The sequence below is a fragment of the Miscanthus floridulus genome, chromosome 10, assembly GCF_019320115.1.
Source record: "Miscanthus floridulus cultivar M001 chromosome 10, ASM1932011v1, whole genome shotgun sequence".
Lineage (NCBI taxonomy): Eukaryota > Viridiplantae > Streptophyta > Magnoliopsida > Poales > Poaceae > Miscanthus > Miscanthus floridulus.
Genome location: NC_089589.1, coordinates 3,786,475 through 3,807,219, shown reverse-complemented (window position 1 = coordinate 3,807,219; position 20,745 = coordinate 3,786,475). Strand labels below are relative to the sequence as shown.

At 45.5% G+C, this 20,745-nt stretch overlaps 1 protein-coding gene and 1 pseudogene across 5 annotated transcripts; one reads left to right on the top strand and one right to left on the bottom strand.

The window, feature by feature from the left end:
• Nucleotides 1–521: 521 nt before the first annotated feature.
• LOC136486099 (receptor like protein kinase S.2-like) lies at nt 522–17,363 on the bottom strand. Of its 5 annotated transcripts, XM_066482882.1 has the most exons (13): nt 17,192–17,363; nt 16,554–17,064; nt 16,331–16,460; nt 15,988–16,243; nt 15,590–15,818; nt 15,338–15,488; nt 14,697–14,930; nt 3,352–3,495; nt 2,992–3,247; nt 2,247–2,466; nt 2,036–2,159; nt 1,331–1,516; nt 523–1,255 (listed from the first exon to the last, which is right to left on the bottom strand). In XM_066482882.1, the coding sequence occupies exons 2-13, from the start codon at nt 16,661–16,663 to the stop codon at nt 845–847; spliced, it is 2,451 nt and encodes an 816-aa protein (XP_066338979.1). In that variant the 5' UTR covers nt 16,664–17,064; nt 17,192–17,363; the 3' UTR covers nt 523–844. The 5 variants fall into 5 exon arrangements, with proteins under 5 accessions (XP_066338980.1, XP_066338979.1, XP_066338981.1 ...); XM_066482883.1 differs by lacking the exon at nt 17,192–17,363 and having other exon boundaries at nt 522–1,255; nt 16,093–16,243; nt 16,554–17,185; XM_066482884.1 differs by lacking the exon at nt 16,554–17,064 and having other exon boundaries at nt 17,192–17,360.
• LOC136487093 (uncharacterized) lies at nt 7,454–14,675 on the top strand (annotated as a pseudogene).
• Nucleotides 17,364–20,745: the final 3,382 nt, after the last annotated feature.

The window sequence follows — 20,745 nt, the reverse complement described above, 5'->3', positions numbered from 1 at the left end:
CTATGACGATATTTGTATGTCTTCTGGATATTTCGGTTTCACCAGAATTGGCAAAATCATTTGGCCCGATTTCTGCAGAAGACGACCACTTTGCGATCAACTTGCCCCTCAGTTGAACTTCACTTCTTGTTTACTTTACTAGAATTGACTTGATCTGCCTGTCACGCTTTTTGGAAGTGACACAAATGCACGTTTGTAAAATCAGAAAATTCAACCTCTTAATTTGTTCATGTATTCAGTAAAAAAAAACATTTGAAGTGACACAAACGCACGTTTGTAAAATCAGAAAATTCATTCGATCACCATACTAGACAATTGTACTGTGACTTGCCACGTAGGTATCAGCCAAAACATCCTGATATATGTGTACTATTACTAATGTACGCCTCACAAGATGATTCTACTGCCTCATGACTGTATATGTACTATATAACTCAAGAATATTTTCACAAGACAGAAGTCACGGCAAACCACATCCTTTCAGGTTCTAATGAAACTTTGTTGTAAACTTAAATTCTTGATATATTCATTAAGGGGCTGTTTGTAACAAAGGAATACAAAACAGAGGATAAAAAAAACACAGGAATGTGAACACATGAACCAGATGATGGATGAATAAGGTAAAACTCATATTCTAATAATATGCGGACTTAATGATATAGTAATTAAGAGTTTGAAATAATGTAGACTTTTCCCTCATTTCACCTCCATTCTTAAATGGGGCCTAAAGTACGTGTTTGAAATTCCCAATCTCCAGACAGAGAGAGAGAGAGAGAGAGAGAGAGAGAGAGAGAGAGAGAGAGAGAGAGAGAGAGAGAAGAAATTGATTCTGCCACTCACTCACTCAGGATTCCTCATCAGCCAGTGGTGGTCTGTCAAAAACAACCATCACATTCACCTCATCAACCACATTACCCTCCTTCTCATTGAACACGTCTCTAGTTATATCCATACCAGCAAGACCTCCATCTACTCTGGTGCTCAGCACGGCGATCTCCTCCTTGTGGTGATTATTTGGCAGTGCATTGACCTGTGCTTGCGTTGTTACGGTGACACTGCACTTGGATCCTGGTGGGACAATGCCCTTGTCTGGCTCTATGCGGAAGCGGCGTGACCTTGCCTCTGTCATGAAGGCAACGTAATCATCCGTATCGTTGGTCAGCTCAATTGAGTGTGATATCTGCGGGTCAAGTTTAAAGGGGAAGTGTATTTCCAGCGGCTCAATCCCAAGCATGTCCTCCAGGCAAGGGATTTCCTGTGATGGAGAAATTAAAGATGCATTAGCTTTACCAGAGCCTGTCAAAGCTTTACCAGAGCACATAGGGCATACCTGGAATTGGCCACCCTTACTATCTACTGTGTTGAGCTCATCCACTACGTATACTATGTCAGGTCTGTCTGTCAGGTTAATTTGGATGCATCTTTGGGCCAGCTCGAGGCATTTTGTCACTTGTTGATAACCCAAGGGTGTATGCTTCGATGATTTAATCCACCTGTACCTCCATCTTCGAAGTACCTGCATTTACATTCAAATGGCACCAAAATATTCAATGCAAATGACATGTATATTGATATCAGCTTAAGAATACAACTACAGAGACAACGTTGGCTATACTAACACAGGAATATGTCAAAGTATTCTAATTCCTGCAACTGAGAATTGTACTGTTTCCTGTAAACGACCTATAAAGTTCTAGTGGAATTCCTGTGTGATCCTTGTATGAAATGATGCACAATCAATTTATGAAGTGTAACAGAGTAGTTGTTTTGAAAATAAAAAAACTACAGAAAAAATGACTCACAACAAGTAGACAATTATATAAGAAAGGAAAGTATCAAACAGTAACTTTTATTGTTTTTTGTATATTGGAAATATCCCTACCCTAATGAAACGTAAGTGCTACTTCCATTCTAGATTGATCTTACCAGTGAAATAACCAGCACAACTAATTTCATTATAGGTTTTTAATATTAGCATCATGATGAAAAGAGGACATGCATGTCCGTGCAACAGCGACATAATCACAATTCTTACTTTAGTAAGATCAGGCTCCTTTTTACTTCCTGTCACCAGCTCTATGACCAGTACTCCCAAACTATATATATCTGACTTGCTGGACGATTTGCCTTCGAGAAAGTATTCTGGAGCACAATATACTCTGCATGATAAGAACACACATATCAACACGCTATGACCTTGTAAGAAAACAAGTGCCAGGAACAATAATGTATGATTAGTAACTTACGGTGAAAAAAGACGTGATGTGGTCGCTGCTTGTGAATTGTTGTCAAGTCTAGATAGACCAAAATCTGTAATTTTGGGCACCATGAGATCATCTAGTAGTATATTGGCTGGTTTGAGATCCATGTGGACGATATTCTTGTCCTTGTGAAGATAGAGCAAACCCTTGCAGATCCCCACAATAATTTCATAACGAGTATGCCATTCAAGTCCCCTCAATTCATCTTCAAAAGTATATGAAGAATCAAGAGTGTTTTAGAAGCTGGAAATCACAAAATAATAGTGTGCCCAGTGTATGTGCAAGTGTGCATTGAACAAAATGTTGGCCTTTTTTTATCTGTACAGACTGTCCATGATTATTCATCAAATGCAATTTAAAATTTAGGATTACATGTAGTGAAGATGGTCCGATAAAGAAAGTAACCAGATCATATGAAAAGGTAGTTGTATCCTTGGTCACTGGACTGTATGCAAGCAAATGAATAGAAGAACATTGGTAGAGTTTACTTGAGTATTTACAAATTTGTTTTAAAATTCAGGAAGTGGTCATGATTAGGGAATTTGACTCTTGATCAGATTATTTCTCTGTTGTGCTCTTTAATTTAGTTTTCACTGTTGATGATCCAGTTTAATTTGGTGTTTGGCATACTTTTGGGTGGAAGCACTCTGTTAGATTGCTGTTTATTTGCACTGTTGTCTTCTAAGCTGGATCAGAGAGCTAGTGATATCATGTAAAAAAAAGGTCATACCTGTAAGATAGTTCTCAAGGCTTCCGTTGCTTATGTACTCAAAACAGAGCAATCTTTCCCGTATATCGGCCATAATTGTTCTTCCTTCATATATAAATGTGCGTTCTTCTGTAAAAGAACAATAACCCATAAAACGTATTATATTTTCATGCCTAACCGTGATCAAACTTTGAACCTCCCGATGAAACATCTTGTTTTTAATTGTTCGGCTGTTGAAAAGCCTTTTGACAGCAACAATTCCATTTCGAAGGATGCCCTGTTTATAATATCCTTATGAGCAAGGCCATGTCCATTATGTCAAGTTATGCTATGAAATGAGGTGGAAACATGAAGCTGTGCTGCCATAAAAATAGCAGTTACCTTGTAAACCTCTCCACATCCACCAACACCAATTTTTCTCCGCTTAGAGAAATTTTCTGTGATGCTTTGTAGAAGTGACAAATCTAGATGGCTCGGTTCCTCGCTTCCAGCTACTACACGCTCTAGTATGTTGAGCTCCATCGTCTGTACCAATTCAGGGTAAAGGTGCGTTTTTTGTTTATGAAATACAAATTCAGTGTTGTTGACAACGTAAAAAAAAGGGAAAATTTGCTGTGGCACACTCCACTTATGTAAAATTTGCTGTGGGACACTGGAATATTTTTTCTTTGCTGTGGGACACTAATTTCTTTGCTGTAGCACACCGCCCAGTGTGCCTGGAGCAAAGAAAAAAAGTATAGTGTCCCACAGCAATTTCACAAAATGTTAGTGTCCTGTACCAAAATCTGTTTTGGAACAGATGCTATAAGCAAAGAAAAAACACTGTGATGCAAAAAAAAAAAAAACTAACCGCCAATATGCTGCACTTTTCAAACAGATGGACTACAAGGTTCTAATTAAATAGGAATTTCTACTTGGCAAGACACACATGAGAGCATCTCCAAGAGTCTTTCTAAAACTCACTAAATCATAATTTGGAGAGTCATTTGCATAAAAATCGTTTTCTATATGTTTCTACTCTCGAACATTTTTTCTATATCTTGTGTGCACTATAGAGAGCCATTCTCACTATCTACCTTTGACTAGCAATAATTACGGAATTGAGAATGACTATATTTGGATAATCAATTAGAGAAGCTATTGAAGGGTTTTTTTCACCAAAATCTCTATTACTAACAATTAGGTGGGATATAGAGAGTCTCTTGGAGTTGCCCTAAGGCTTTGATATTAGCACAAGTTGGGGTCTAGCACCTCAGGCCAAAGTGGTTATGTAACACCCAAAAATTTGCAATATTTTAAAATAGGAGAAAATAATTTAATTATGCATTCTGTGAGCATTTCAATTTAGAAAAATCATAACTTTGTTAAAAATAAAATCAAATATAGGTCTACAAACATGTATGTGCATTCATACTACTGCATATTATTTTTGTATTGTGTGGTTTGAAATCAAACTTTAAATTGATTTGAATTTGCATTTCAAAATTGGTTTGGAAAATTAGAAAAGAAAAAAAAGGAAAATCTCTTCCCTTCTCTATTCGGCCTGCTGGCCCAAGGCGCAGCCCGCCTTCTCCTCTCCCTCACTTCCCCGCATGGGCATGCTGTTCCCGGCCTAGTGCTCTTGTCCTTCCTCTCTCGGCTCAGCTTCGCATGCGCCCCGCTCTTGGGCCGCCCCGCTTCCGTTGCTTCCCCGCGGCCAGCCCAATGCAGCCCAGCACAGCCGCCGCGCCCTCTCCTCTCTCGCCTGTCTCGCTGACACATCAGTCCCGCGCTTTCTTTCGCCGATAGGAGGGCCCGCCTTGTCAGCCGCGTCTCCTTCCTCTGCTCGTGACTGGCACGGACACTGCCGCCACCGCCTCGGCGCCGCCGAGTCCGCCTCCTCTACGCCGCCTGGCATGCATCCCATGCCTCTAGCCGCCCATAAATAGCAGCCCCAGGTGTGCCACCCTGTTCCCAACCCTTTTTGCTAGCCGTCGCCGTCGTTTGAGCAGCAGCTGCCGCAAACCTAGCACCGCCGCCATTGCCGTCCGCTTCGCCGAGCCCCACGCCGCCGCAGTCTCGCCTTCGTTCACGAAAAGCCCTTCGGTGAGTCCGCCGTCATCTTCTCTCTCCCCGTGCCCTTTATTCGCTCAGTGGTGTTCCATAGGCCGTGTTTCATGCGTGCCGCCCGCCTCCGGCCATGGCACCGCCGTCGGAGCTCGCCGTCAGCCAGCCAGCGTTATCTCTCCCCCGCCCGATCCAATCCGCACCGTCCAATCTAATCCAACGGCCGGTATCACCCGATACCCCTTCGCCGGTCATTTTTGCAAAAAGGCCATTACAACTATATAGATCTCAACCGGCCGTCCTTGTATTTTTCTAAAGAGCCCCTCAGGTTTTTGATTAAAGAACCCGCAGTCCAACGTGTGAATGCAGAATACGTTTTCTTCTTTAGAAACCGTAGTTTCCTTCGGATTAGATTTAAAATACGTTTTCATCTATTTACAGTTTTGCCACTAATCTTGTTTAAGCCATAAAATCTTCGTTTTAACTCTGATTTGGTCCGTTCAACTTGCGTTAGGTTCGTAATTCCATAATCTACATGTTCATACTACTGTTAGGTATGTTTTTAACTTTTAAAATTTGAGGTTAGATTTAATCTATTACTTTAATAAAGAAAATCTTGTTTAATTCATAACTTCTTCGTTTTAGCTCCGATTTTCGTGATCTTCGCGTCTGTGTGTTCATAATGAGACGTAGATTCGTTTTACAAACTTTTCATCTTGATTTTTATGTTCATTGGTGTACTGTTCTAATTTATAGCTTTTGTTTGCCATGCATGATTGCTTCTGGATGCTTGTATGTTGCTGTGGTTATCGAGTATAGACGGTGAGCAATTCGTGGGTGACCAAGAGTACTACTTTGACGAGCAGGATCAGCAGGAGTACTTTGTTCAAGGCAAGTATAGCATGGGATCATCCCTTTTTCCTATCAACTTTAATATATTTAAGCTGTGTTCGGCTGGTCTTAAAAGACCACTGTTCCCCGCTGGATGTTACTATTTATGGATTGTTTCCTCTCACAGATTCATCCAGAATCATCCAAGCGAACGGGGCCTTAATTCATAGGTTTTTGAATTCATCCCACCTCTATTTGTGTTTGGCATGTCTTTATTTGAAGCTCTCATCTGCTGTTTTTATGTAATACACAATACTCATATCCTACTGATAGCTAGTTTATATACTCGACATCAAATTTTGTTATTAGCTCATGCTGTAGCTCAACCCATATTTTAGATCCAAATTTCAAACTTAAACTTGCAGCAATTTGTATCAAAATGATTTTCCTCCGCACATTAGGTTAACCCCCCTAGTGCTTGTTATACCTTCTCATCGAATTTTCTTAGGAACGTAGATTTTAGGTCCTTGAATGCACTCTTACTAGGTACAACGGCTTAAATATGCAAGCATGCACTTTAGTGCCTAATAAGATGTTAAATTTCCTCTATCAAAGGTATGGATGCAATTATATAATTTTTTTAGAAAAAACCTAGAGTACACTGGTTATGAAGTGTAGTACAATGGAATAGCTAGGTCCTAGAATGCACATATACTAGGTAGAATGGCATAAACATGCATTTCATCATGCAACTTATTGCCTAAGAAGATGTTAAATTTTTACTATCAAAGGCAAGCTTCATTTGTATAATTCTTTTAAGAAAAAATACTCTAGAGTACACTGTTTAGGAATGTTCTACAATTGAAGCTCTATCTTTACAAGCTCTATCTCTGCTGGCTGTGCACGCGCGAGTGTGCGTGTGCGTGTGCGTGTGTGTGTGTGTGTGTGTGTGTGTGTGTGTGTGTGTGTGTGTGTGTGTGTGTGTGAGCCTGTGTGTGTGTGTGTGTGAGCCTGTGTCTGTGCCAACATTAAACTCTGAAATGGAATTTTATGATGTCATACATATATCTTATATCCTGTGGAGAATATGGAACTGGAATTGTTGATGTTTTGAGTGGTTTTTTAATGGTGGTATATCAAGAGGTGGGGTACTTTAGTTATTCATGTCCTAGCTTACCAAGGTTCCCCTTTTGGTCTAATTTTTTTTATCAATATATCTATGACGATATTTGTATGTCTTCTGGATATTTCGGTTTCACCAGAATTGGCCAAATCATTTGGCCCGATTTCTGCAGAAGACGACCACTTTGCGATCAATTTGCCCCTCAGTTGAACTTCACTTCTTGTTTACTTTACTAGAATTGAATTGATTGCCATTGTTACCTTAGGCAGAAAACATCTAGCTAAAAGTTGTCTTTTATAAATAGACTCTATTTTCACAAGGTAGTTCTCTGAAGAGGTCTGCCTCTTTAAATCAATTTACAGAGGTGATCAATATTTGGGTATCTCCTAATAGACTAAGTTTGAAATTGACTAGTATTACGAGAGACACTAATACTTTTCTACCGCTTTTATAATAAAAGGGGCCGTCTCCAAAAATTATTTTTATGCGAGTGTCTTCGCAATGCCATGGCCATATATGGGCATTACAACTTTAAAACGTGTCAAGCACTACAACTTTAGTATATGAGATGTCTCTATCCGAGATTGTTTTGAAATTTTAGTAATTTGAATATCAAAATATATGAATTTAAATTAAATAACTAAGACTTTAAATAACTTTAAATAAAAAAATTATCATTAAGAAACTTGTAGATCAGGTAGGCCACTGCTACTTTGTAATTACCATGTGAACAATTAAGGACGTTTGGAAATTTTAAATTTTGATTTTTTGAATTTAAACAACTCCGACTTTAAAGCTTTTTAACTACAAAGTTGTAGATTCTACTAAGAACTATAGCTTTAGTACAGACCATGTTAACATCCGAGGTTGCTCAAAAATCTTAAATTTTAAATTTGAACATTCTAGAACTATGTTGAAACTGGCGGTTTCAAACAACGGGGGGAGACCGAGGCCTCCGCCCGTCGGAGACCGCCCTTGGGCGGAGGCTCGGGATAGGAGCGACAAGGGGAAGGACGACGAGTAAGAGCGGTGAGTAAGGGAACGGCACGGAAAGCTATGGCTTCCTTAATTCATCCACCAACCATTTGCACGGTTACAAGTGTTCCGTATTTATAGGACTCAACTACTCCATAACAGAATTTATTACAATGCCCCTCAACTGCTACAGTACATTCCTGGAATATTCCGCCGCTAGCATCTTGTTCGCGGGGCAATCCTGCCATACCGTCTTCACGTGATGGGCTTCCAAGAGCAGCCGGCCCACCATTCCTCGATCTTCGGCCCAAAGGCCTGGGCCCCCGGCGCTGGCCTCCATCTCCAGGGGCGCGCCGCTGTCGCGGCGGGTCTCCGCCGGACGGTCGGAGACATCCCCGGCGGGTCTCCGCTCCGCCCGGCCGCGCGGGGGTCATGGTTCTCGACGCTGGCCTCCGCCTTCCGTGGTGCACCGTCGCCTTGGAAAGTCTCCACCGGTCCGGGCGGAGACATCATCCGTAGGTCTCCGCCCGGCCGCGCAGGGGCCATGCTGGCGCGTTTGTGCGGACCACGAGCGTCTGCGCTTGAGTACCTGCACACACTTAGGCGAGATCGTTTGTTTGATTAGTTCAGAGGTAGGGCAGCCTCCGCCCTTATTACCGGAGACGCCCGTAAGACGAAACGGGGCGGCGTCCGCCTGACAGGTCGGAGGCGTGCGTGCCTGGCCTTGGCGGAGTCCACGATGAAAAGGAGATTCAGCAGCCTTCGAGCATAGCTGGGAAAGTTCCTTTAGTCAGCGCCGGGTCTCCGCCCTAAGACGGTCGAAGACGCCTTGGCGACACCTCGCTGTCGGAGGCCTTCGCCACCCGCCAAAGCCATGTTACAACAGTTCCCCCCTTTTGAGACCATGGTTCGCCGGAGCGCGCCGTGAGCTCAAAACGCCTTGGCCGAAGGCGTCCGCGGGGGCGGAGGCCGAATTCATCGGTGTCTTCGAGCGAGGCCCCGCTACTTCCCCCCTGGCCCGCTCTGGCGCGGCCGTTGGTCTCGTTGAGAGTAGCCGTTGGGCGGCAAATCTAGCCGTTGCCCTACGGCGCGGCCGTTTCTGCCGTGTCAGTGCCCGTTGCATTCCCTGCGACCTTTTCGGAGGTGACCGTTGTGCAGCGGGCGAATCTTCCGGAGGCGACCGTTGTGTGGCGGGAGCCGGGCCGCCTGCCCGCTGCCTATATAAGGGTGCCTTTGGTGGCGGGGTCCCCCCCCCCCGCACCGCTCATTCGCTTTCATTGCATTCGAGGAATCGCTCTCTGCCCTCTTCGCTTTCGCCTTTTGCTGCCCTCGCGCGTTCCGTCTTTCTGCTTGCGTCTCGCGCTTAGGTTACTGTCGCGGTGGCTTTCCTTTCCGCCTCCGCCCAAACTCACCGGCCCGCCTTCTCCGGACCCTACCGCCACCTTCTCGGCGTTAGGGCCGTTGGCTGGGGTGCGCGCTTGGAGGAGTGCATGCTTTCCTCTGCCTCCGCGTTGGAGTTTGAAAAACTAGTGGAGGATTTGGGTAGTGTCTCTGCGTCTATCGGAGACCTGGTCGCCGCGGACTCCGGAGATATGGCGATAAAGTCTTGGGACTTCGGCCCCTCCTCTATTACTGAGGAGGCAATCGCGGAGATGTTGAAAGAGTCATGTTTTCCTCCTTCTAGGGTAAAAATCCCTCCGCCGGGTCAGACTGTTCCAGAACCGGAGGAAGGATATGCGGTGGTCTTTTGGGACTTCTTCACCTGCGGCCTCCACCTTCCTTACATTCCCTTCCTTCGCCGGGTGTTGGAGACCTTCAATGTCCAGCTCCATCATCTGACTCCCACTGCTTTCCTGACGCTTAGCAAATTTTGCTGGGCGTGCGTCTCTTATGGTGCCGAGCCGGATGTGGACACCTTTTGCACGTACTATGAACTGCAGAAGCAGCCGAAGAAGAAGAAGGAGGTGCGAGATGGCAAGGAGGTGGAGGTGACCTACCAGTACGGTAGTTGCACTTTTATGTCTAAGAGGAATCAAGGCGTGGACCGCCTGGAGATCTCTTTTTGCCAGAAGGGTAAGTGGGACCGCAGCTGGCTCGAGCAATGGTTCTACGTGAAGACCTACGGGGTCCGCAGCACAACCGAGGATGGCAAGGAGCTCTCGGAGTATCCATTGACTTCTCGGATGGAGGAGATGGCGCCACACACGCGCGTGGATCCGCTGGAGGAGGTGTCTCCGACAAGGGAGGCTTGTGATCAGGCTTTTGCGGCAGCGTGCCGCTACTCTGGTGGCCGCGATCTGGTGGAGGAGATCATGGCCTCCAACTACTGGCCCTTGGGCAAAAACAACCCAGCCTTCCGGTTGGAACAGGTCAAGGTTCCCGTTTTCGGGCCAGAGGCCGGGATTCCGTTCCCCCGCTTCGATCGGTCCTTGGGGGAGGGGGTGACGGAGGACGGTTTCGTCTCTGAAGTTGAGGAAGCCGCCATAGGGTTGGTTGGCAAGATTTCCGAGCATGAGTACACGTCTCGGATGGCCGTGGCAGGCACCATGCCGCGGCTTAATCGAGTTTTTGAGGAGGTCGGGATCGTCTACCGGGAGCGCGAGGTTCCTGCTGAGGTCCTGGCCTCGATTGAGAAGAAGAAGGAAAAGGCCTTCACAAAGAATGTTATGGCGGAGGCCGAGTCTAAGAAGAGGAAGGGCGCCATCGGCTCTCGGGCGCCTGCGAAAAAGAAGAAGAAGAGCGGAGCTCCGTTGATCGCGCCGGCCTTGTCTTCTGCCGGCAGTGCGGGCATTGCCTCCATCGGCAGCGAAGACGTTGAGAGCTCGTCCGTCCCGTCAGTGGACGCGCGAGTTGCGAGCGGAGGGGATCGCGGCTCTCTCGTAGCTCTGGTGTGCCCGACGAGCGGAGCTGTGAGCGGTGCCGGGCGTCCGGAGACCGGCGTTGCCCCGGCGCGCTCCTCGCATGGTGGTATGAGCGTCGGCGAACAGCCGGAAGATAGCGTCGTCGAGCCTATGCCCGACGTTCTTGGCGGGCTGTGCTCAAGCTCTGAAGAGGACACGGAGGCCATTCCGCGGCATGTTCCTTCGTCTCCTGCCGTTGTCGCGCCTTCGCCCGTGCTTGCGGCCGACATTGGGCGGTTGGAGGCCGCATTTGCTGAGGAGGCCCCGGCGGCTCGGCCTTCTTCGAGTCCTCCGCCCATCGGGCCGCTGGCTGAGGAAGGCTGGCCCTTTGGGCCTTCGCCACACGATATGGCGGAGACTTCTGCTCAGAGGGCGCGGCTAGATGCCCAACCTGGGCTTTTTATGAGTGAGTCTGTCTGGTGCACATCTTTGTGTTCATTGTCTTCGCCCCGTTCATTCCTCTGCGTATTGAGCCAAGTGCTAATACTGTGTATCTGTTGCTTTGCAGGTGATGTCATGGCTGGACTTCTCACCCCGGAGGAGCGAGCAGCCGCTGCGGGCGCTAGGTTCTGTCCGGGGCAGCCGGGGCTGACGGCGCCGGGTCTGAGTGAGTATAAAATGTTTCTATTTTGATCATTATCTGGCCTGTTTCTGATCTACCCTCTGACTTGAGCTGTTGTTGTTGCTGTTTTTTACGTAGGCTCCTCCGACACTTCTATCTCAGGTTGGGAGGACTGTTATCTTGCCGTTCTTGGAGACATCGGAGGTGGTCTTCGGCTGTTGGTGCGTTTAATGTGAGATTTGCTTTTCTCACCTTATCGTTTCATGTTTGTTTGTTATTCTTTGAATGGATCGCTTCAAACAGCGTCTGAGGGATATGGATTTCTTCCAGCTCCTCCGCGTTCACCTGGAACACTAGAGCCTGGTGCATCTCCGGCGGTTTTGCCCCTTTCCTTCTTTTATCATTTTTTTTATGCTCGCTTCTAGACTTGTTCTTGATTCTGTTGCTGATTTTTTTTGTTTTTTCTCTGGTCGTAGGGGTATCACACGGGTGTTGTTATGGAAGAGCGTTGTACCCGCGAGGTCTCCGACCGGGACGTCGCGATCGAAGCGCTCAAGGCAGAAATCGAGCGCCTGGAAGGTGAAAAAGGGGGTCTGTCGGACTCTCTTACGACTCTCCGCCTGTCTCTGACGGAGAAGGAGCGAGAAAAGGATGGTTTGAGGGCCGATCTCGCCAAGGCCCGGGAAGCGGAGGTTTTGTCCGTCGAGCAGGCCCGTAGGGCGAATGAGGTGACCGAGGGTCTTCGGCGAGAGCTTGCCTCCGAGAAGGAATCCGCAGTAGCGGTGAGGGAGCAGCTATCTCTGGCGACGAGGTGTTTGGACTCGGTTAAAGGAGTCCTTGCTGCAACCATTGGCCACTACCGGACCACCGTCGCTGAGCTCGGAGGCGAAACCTCCACCCCTCCGGAGGAAGGCAGCGTGTACGCGCTCGCCTCCTGGCTAAAGCGTCACCTTGCGAAGCTCCCCGGTCTGATCAACGGTTGCACGGACTACGGGGCGCTAGCGGGAGTGGCGAACTATGCCAAACTTTTGGCACGCGACGGGTGTACGCATACCAAAAGTATTCCGGAGGGGGTGCTGCCTGGTCCGGAGGAGCTCGGTGAGACCTCTCTTGGTTTGCGAAAAACCTTAAGAAATTTCATCGGGCACTTTTGGGCTCCATTTGGGAGATCTGCCGCCCGGAAACTGGCGGAGGACAAGAGGGCGAAGGTATTTGTAGTCCTTGTAGCCCCCTTTTTTTGTTTTTTTACGATGCTGCGAAGGCTTTCGTTGCTTCTGCCCCTGACATTCTAGCCTATGCTGTAGGATGCGCAGAAGGGTCTTGCGGGCAGGCCTCCGTCGGTTCCGCGCTCGGCGACTGCGGTTGGTGCCTCCACCGCTGGTGGCGCTCCGGGGACTACGATCGGCGGTGGCGGTGGTCGGAGGCTGTAGGCGCCGTGTCCGCCCACAACTGATGCGAAACGGGGCGGCGTCCGCCTAACAGGTTGGAGGCGTGCGTGCCTGGCCTTGGTGGAGTCCGCGATGAAAAGGAGATTCAACAGCCTTCAAGTATAGCTGGGAAAGTTCCTTTAGTCAGCGTCGGGTCTCCGCCCTAAGACGGTCGAAGACGCCTTGGCGACACCTCGCTGTCGGAGGCCTTCGCCACCCGCCAAAGCCATGTTACAACAAACTAAAAACAACATTTTGGGAAACTAACCAATTTCATATCAAAAACTTCTCAACAATAAAGTTGTAGATCACATCGAGGGCTACAATTATGTTGTAAAGTTCGTCTTCATCATAGTTCATAGAAAAAGTTATGAACTTTTTAACAGCAAAAAGTGTACCACAACATTTGGGCATCAAGATTTGGACCCCACCATGAGGCTACGGGCATCAGGATAATCAAAAACAACATTTGAGTTATCGCATTTGGACTCCGTGCAAAGAAAGAAGTGTGTGGACCTATTATGTCGAAACCGGCGGTTTCCCAAACCAGATAAGCTAGTTTTCCTAGATTCTGAGACCGTTTGGAGTCCAGATTGGTTTTGGCTCGTGTTTTCACGTGGGAAACTTAAAGAAGTGTCTTAAACATGTTTCCTACTCGGATAAGACCAACCCCTTATATATCGAAGGATCACGGTTGATTGAGAGCTTCAACATCTAATCGTTCAAATAACATCTGTTACTCCTTTTACCCTAACTTTTCCAACCTCCTATTGTTCTGCGCGTTTCTCAACGAGATTCGACGGCATTCTAGGTGGTCTTGCTGACCCTAGGACAAAACCTTAGCGGTCATCTCCCTGACAGGTCTTTCTGAGAGGTGTTCTCAAGTTCTTTCGGCAAAGAACGGGCTTGAAATAGGCTCTACCGACTTGTTGGTCAGTACTTGCTGATTTCAGAGTTACAAGCGGCGTGATAGGTCATTGGGCCACCTGGTGCATTCTAGGCCTTGCTATTGTGTGATCTGAGATTCAATTAGGCATCAACATATTTTTTTTATGCAACTATGTGTAGACGCGGGTTTCTTTATATGCCTGCCTTTATTGATCGATTTCTAGAGACAGACACTTAGTATGCCTGTCTATGTTAATTGTCATTTTCAAAGATGGGCATATGTTAATCGATTAACAGAGGTGGTCGCCTTAGGACATCGTGGCTCTGTTAATAGTCAATTAACAAATACGGTCACCTTAGCATGCCTGGCTCTCAAAATAATTAAGAGGTGGGTATTTGCCTGGAGGCTGCATGACCATTTATAGAGGTAATCCTTAGATGTGTCCATCTCTATTAATAAGAGAGGTTGTCTCCTAATTTATTTTTGAAGTAGCGATACCATGATGTCCGTTCCATAGTCTTATGTGCATGCACTCGTCAAAAATCTTCCTACTGCTTACCTCCCCATGTGGAATGGGCCTATATACGCAAAGCACATGTATTTCACTTTTATTCTCACTTCATGTGAAATGGTTAATCCAGAGGAGAGTTCTTTGGAATGATAATGATTATAAGCTATGCTAGCCCGAACCTCTTTAAATAACCAAGGTGACACTAAAACACAACACACATGGATACAACATGACGGACCAGAAGACACTAATGGGCGAAGGTATTACACCTACTGTGCACTTAGGGTTAAACATCAATTGTTAGGATGTGTTTTCATTTTAATTGTCAATCCCTCATCCCCCACTACACATAAACACACACACTTTCATTTTTATCTTTCAGTTTCCAGGGAAATAGTATATATGTTGCTGGTAATATGAAGAGCATCCATGCTTTCCATAATGAACATATCATATACGTACCTGCAGGCCAATTAGATCTTCTGGCAGATCAGAATACATTGACATTTCATCAACCCTAGGTTCTAGCTCTTCAAGTTCATCGATAATGTCCTTTATTTCTGGCCTTTTATCCCGATTTTCATCTACACATCTTAATGCTATGTCGATGCACCTCTTCACTGGTGAAATGTCTATTTCCCGTGGTGATGAATGCCCCGACGTGCCCTGCAGCTTTCCTTTCCAGTTTGTAGTTACCTACGAAATGGGATCATGTAGTTAGAGCAACTCCAACAGCTTGGCTATTCTGGTTGTGGAGGCTATTTTGAAATCTGTATAGCAAAAAATAGATTCCAACAGATGTGCTATCTGATTTTGTAAAATAGGAAGATGGCTACCCCTTGATTTTCGGTGGCCATATATAGCTAACCACGGGCGCTCGCTGCCTGACTTTGTAAAATAACAAGATTGTTGTGGAGCTCTTCTTTTTTGAGGAGTTTTCTATTTTACAAAATGGCTAAACAATAAAAATTTGGCTACTAATTTTAGCCAAGCTGTTGGAGTTGCTCTTAGATGGCAGTTACACTCAGATATATCTAAGTAGTACATAAAACACATAATATTCACAAATCTCTGTTCATGATACGGAGAACAATTTTCCTTACGAGTTCAATAAACTGTTTGGGAGGCATTGTACTACGGTCGTAGATGCCATTATTTCCAGCCATTATTTTTATCATGATTACTCCCAAACTGAAGACGTCAAACTTCTTTGATATAGCGCCATCAAGTATGTATTCTGGTGGCATGTACTCACTGGACCATAAGAAGCATAAAAGATATTAAAAATAACCACACTTTTTTGTTGGCAAAGTGTTACAAGAATCAATAGCTCAGAACATGATAGCCCAACTTACAGTGTTCCCTTGCGCATTTCAGTTTGATGGGTTATTGTTGAAGAAACAAGCCTAGACAAACCAGGATCTCCAATCTTTGCCGTCATCATCTTGTCCAGCAAAATATTAGCAGGTTTCAAATTAAGGTGGTAAATAGGTTTTCCCTGTGCACTATGTAGGTGGTGTAAACCCTCACAGGTACCTTTAATTATTTTGAAGCATGTGGGCCAGTTAAGACCACAAGATTCATCTGCAATGGGAAAATGAAAAACACATAAGGTCTATCGAGTTTGAATACGTACACCGATTTAAACTAATTTTATCATATTCGACGTACAAAACCATCAATAAATTAAATAAACTAATTTTCTCCTCAGTCCTATAATCGCACGCATGCCATATTCCAGAATACAGTATACCTGAAATGTGATTCTCAAGGTTTCCACCTTCCATATATTCGAAGCAGAGAACTCTCTCAATTTCATGAGCAGTAATTAGCTTCCCCTCATGAGGGATGAACTTACGTTGTGATTCATGGCAGTAGCCAATTAACCCAACGATATTGGGATGCCGTATCTTGTAAAGGTTACGGAATTCACTGTCGAACGCTTTATCATCAAGTCCCTGCAGCTGACCAAACCTCTTCACAGCAATCACTTGGCCATTATACAGGCCCTGTTGTGATCAAACTAGTTAGTATAGATGCATAAGGAGTGGTGCCAAAATAGGATTATTACGTTGTAAATAAATTATTAGATATACCTTGTAGACAATTCCATAACCCCCACTACCAATCACCCGATCAATTCTAAAATTGTTGGTAATATCTTGAAGCATATGGAATTGAATGTCCATGTTCTCCCCCACAAGGCCCATCTTGGATCTCTTGTTCCTGAGACACAAAAGGCCTTTTCACACAAGACTTCAATCCAGCCTATGCTAAATAGATTCACAAAGCGTAACAGGCCGCAGCCTCCCACCCCACCACCGCCTCCCACTACCAACCGCAGCCGCTGGCGACACTCCGCCTCGCCGCACCACACGCCATCCACCATGTACCGCACTCTGCAAAGCTATCATCACACCAACCATCATCCCCGCCCCTGCTCCACCCAATCGCTGTCTCCACCCACCACGGCCAGCAGCGTTATTCTGCCTTGCCGCCTCATCCACCGAGCAGCCCTGCCACTAGGGAGTAGGGATCTATGGCCAGGGGGCAAACCCCATCCCCTAAGGGCGTCCCCAACAGCTTCTATAAAATAGCTAGCTGAGGTGGATGCTAGAAACAATTAAAAAAAAAGAACACTCAGATATCATAGCACAGCAGAAAATATGTCAGTGACCCAGAAAGTTTTGAGAGACGTGCGAGCTAGCCTCTTGAGCAAGCGCTAGCGAGGAAATTTTTCTTCTTCTCTCTCTGTTTGATTGGACGAGTGTTCCTCCTAGCCAGCGCTTGGGACGCCGTTGGGGACGCCCTAACACTCCGGTGGAGGTTGCTGACGACAGACGGTGGCGGCAATTAGCCACTACAGCGAGTTTCTCCAGGAAGCGTAGAATCTAGACCCTGTGGATACGCTGAAGATTCTAAAATGACATGCAGTTCCACAGAGATGTGCCACTAACCTGGAGAAAGGTCGAATGGAGAACAGTTGTTTGCTCCTTGGCGATTAGGATCCCAAGCAGCCTCTTTTAAATACAGGGTAGGTCAAGCGTTGTCAGCCACTCTCGCATAGAAAAAAGGCTATGAAAATGCTTTACAGCCTAGATGGCATGGGTAAGGCTGGATAACGAGCGGGTTCGATTCGACTCGGCTCGGCTCATTCTGGCTCGTTAAGATAATGAGCTAGCTCGGCTCGGCTCGGCTCGTTATCCTAATAAGCCAGAAAACCAGCTCGGCTCGGCTCGTTAAAAGCTCGAGCTGGCTCGTTAGGCTCGCGAGCCAGGTATAAAAAATACACAAAATATAATATTTGTATTTATCTAAAATTTGAGAATAATAATAATATAAAAGAAATGCATCTAGACCAGTTACCAGTTAATTTATAGAATCTAGACCATGTTACCAGTCAATTGTAAAGTGCAAGACATGAAGTAATACAAAAACTAATATAAGTTTTGATACTTTTTTCCTGAAAGCTTGGCTCGTTTAGCTCGCGAGCTGGCTCGAGTTGGCTCATTATAGCTAACGAGCTAAAATCTTGGCTCGGCTCAGCTCGTTATCGTAACGAGCCGAACCGAGCCGAGTCGAGCCAGCCACAAGCCGAGCGAGCTAACGAGCTTTGAGTTTTTTATACAGCTTTAGACATGGGTAGCAGTGGAGTGATATAACACTCTAATTAATAGTTTCCCGGAAAGAGCTGCACATGCCGTTACCTTTTTTGCGCATGACCAGTTACGCGTACGAGGGATAGAAAATTGCATGCATGGTGGCATGCCGATCCAATGGGTGATGTAGGCCCCGTTCGGCTGACCTTAAATTCGGCTGATTCGGCTTTTTTTTTTAGCCGAAATAGTATTGTTCTCTCACAACATTTCAACCAGAACGGTGTTTTTCAACCAATTTCAGCCAAGTTGTCACCTACCGCCGCCCAAGTGCCCACCGGTGGGTCAGCTTGCACCAGTAGAGAACAGATCTTCGGTTTTTACCTTTAGTCCAGGCCAAATTTGGGTCCAGGACTAATAGGAGCGTTGGTCCTAGTTAGAGCCACCAACCAGGACTAAAATCCTTGGCCCAATGGCTAGCGCTACAGGTTTTTGCAAGAGGGGCTTTAGTCCAGGTTGCTGGATCCAACCGAGACTAAAGGTCTATTGGAGTCATCAATTGAGACTAAAGGTCCCGCTGTCCTTTTATTCCGTTTGGTGGCTCCAACCAGGACTAAAGGTCGTCATTTAGTCCCGGTGGGAGCCACCAACCTATAGTAAAGGGGCGGGCTATATATCCAGCTTCCATGGCCCCCCAGCCGGAGCCATCTAGTTCAATTATTGCTCTCGGCTGTGTGTGTGCTCTTACTTGGGTGAGCAAGTTCTTACTCTCGGCCGGCTAGCTCTTGAGAAGATCTTCAATCCTCCATCCATTCTACTTTCTAAAGGTTAGCAACTTTATCTTCTAATCTTTTATTGTTAATGTAGCTCATTTCTTGGTTCAGAGAAAATTGTGGTTTTTTAGATTAGAAATAATAATGGTGGATTTTATTTTTATTTATACATCATTTCTACGTAACCCATGGACCTGGTAGAGCCACTACCACCATCACAGGGTCGAAACAAATATGCGGTAGTCGCAATCGAGTATTTTACAAGATGGATCGAAGCAAGACCACTAGCAAACATAACATCAGCAACAGTCAAGAAATTCTTCTGGCGAAACATCATATGTAGATTCGGGGTACCGAAGGTCCTCACAGTTGACAATGGAACACAATTTGGTTTAGACTTATTCAGGCAATTCTGCAACTCAGTTGTCACAAACATCATCTTCGTTTTCATTTATCACCTAGAATCCAACGAAGTGGTCGAAAGGGCCAACAAAGTGATATTCTACGCAATATAAAAATACTGCTTATTTCCTACAAAGGAAAATGGATTGACAAAATGCCCAAACTAATATGGCCTCTTTACACAACCATCTCAAGAACCACATGTTTTACACCGTTCAGGCTCCTCTATCAGGAGGAGGCCATGCTTCTAGAAGAAATCCAACACCAAAGCCTTCGATCGATAAGAGAAACACTCAAAGAAGACGAAGAGTACTCCATGGAAATTGTAGGGACCCACCGCGTTAATTTACCTAGATCGAGAGCCATCCGCTTGACCAACTCAATTTAAGCAAACCAACAATGGTGAACCCCCTGGGAGGCACAATCCGCATTTGCCATATACCAGGACCCCGGTTGAGTACCATAGTACGATAGCCTCCACAACTCATGATTACATCTCATCATCAGAGTACATAAATAAGCGAAAAACATATATTACAAGTCTTATCGAATTAATGAATTAATTGTACAATATTAGAGAGGACATTGATTCGACTCAATTTTATGTAGTGAGAACCAACTGTTATCTTACCAAACACCACTACACTACGCTGTACACTCACTAGTAATGGGTGGTCGCCTTGCCCATGGGCATCAGCATCATAGCTTGGACGACTCCTGCCATTATATTCACCCACTTTGCCACTTAACGACGGAGTGAAATGGCCGCCAATGTTCTTTATCTGCAAAACAACTTAACAGCAGCACCGTGAGTACATTGCATACTCACAGGACTTAATTCCAACATATATATTTGGTGAATGCAAAAGGGATTAATAGGCATTTGTTCATTTGCATAAAAGCATAAGGTTCATTAAAAGAATGACATGCTCATGATTCATAATTAAATTGGTTAGCAAGTATAAGTTCATGGCAAGAAGTAATGAGAAACATAATTAAGGTGATCAACATTATAATTCATCTCATATCAAGTGTCACCATCATCCACACTATAATGGGTGTAGAAGGAGGAACAACCAAAAAGGTTTCCGTCCCGAGGGACTTCAGGCTTTCAAATAACTCTGCAGAGGTGTACAACTATACCCACACGGAGAACGGGACAAACCAGCATACCCGAGCGACAGTGTAAGGGTTGCCTCATGTCTCCAACCTTTCCCTAATCCGGCCAAGAATATCCATGGAAGGTTTGATTGGTTCCCGGGTAATGCTACCATGATGTACCCTGTGCCACCTTCGTGCCAATTCAACAGTTAAACTGGTCATGATCAGTTACTTGGCTTACCACCCCCATTTGTGGTATGTTGTCTATATGGGTGGTTACTCGGACTAACTGTCCCAATGAGTGGTCCTTAGTTGCTCCACGAGCTATGTCACTTGAGATCCCACACTCATAGTGACCTTACGCCTCGCATGAGTAAGAATTACCAAAGTTGATCATCAAGTGCATAATCCAAGTTAAGATTGGTCCTTAGTCATATTTGGATCAACTACAAATCAAGTTAATACCCTCGCAGGTTTTAAGTAATTAATTATCCTGGTAAAGCTCCTACACTCGCGAGAGTGAGTTCCCTTCTCACACTCGAATTCTAAATGCAACTAAGCAAATAAGCAATTAAGCCTTCCCATCCCGTTGGTTAAGTGGAGGCTCTAATTATTTAGTGAGTAGTTCTAGACTATTGA

Excerpts from the sequence above, each read along its gene's own strand:
- LOC136486099 (XM_066482882.1), bottom strand. The coding sequence starts at position 16,663 with ATGATGGTTGGTGTGATGATAGCTTTGCAGAGTGCGGTACATGGTGGA. Across the intron at positions 16,244-16,330 it reads GTTATGGAATTGTCTACAAG|GGCCTGTATAATGGCCAAGT; the intron begins GTATATCTAATA and ends TGATCACAACAG. Across the intron at positions 15,819-15,987 it reads CCTTGAGAATCACATTTCAG|ATGAATCTTGTGGTCTTAAC; the intron begins GTATACTGTATT and ends TTCCCATTGCAG.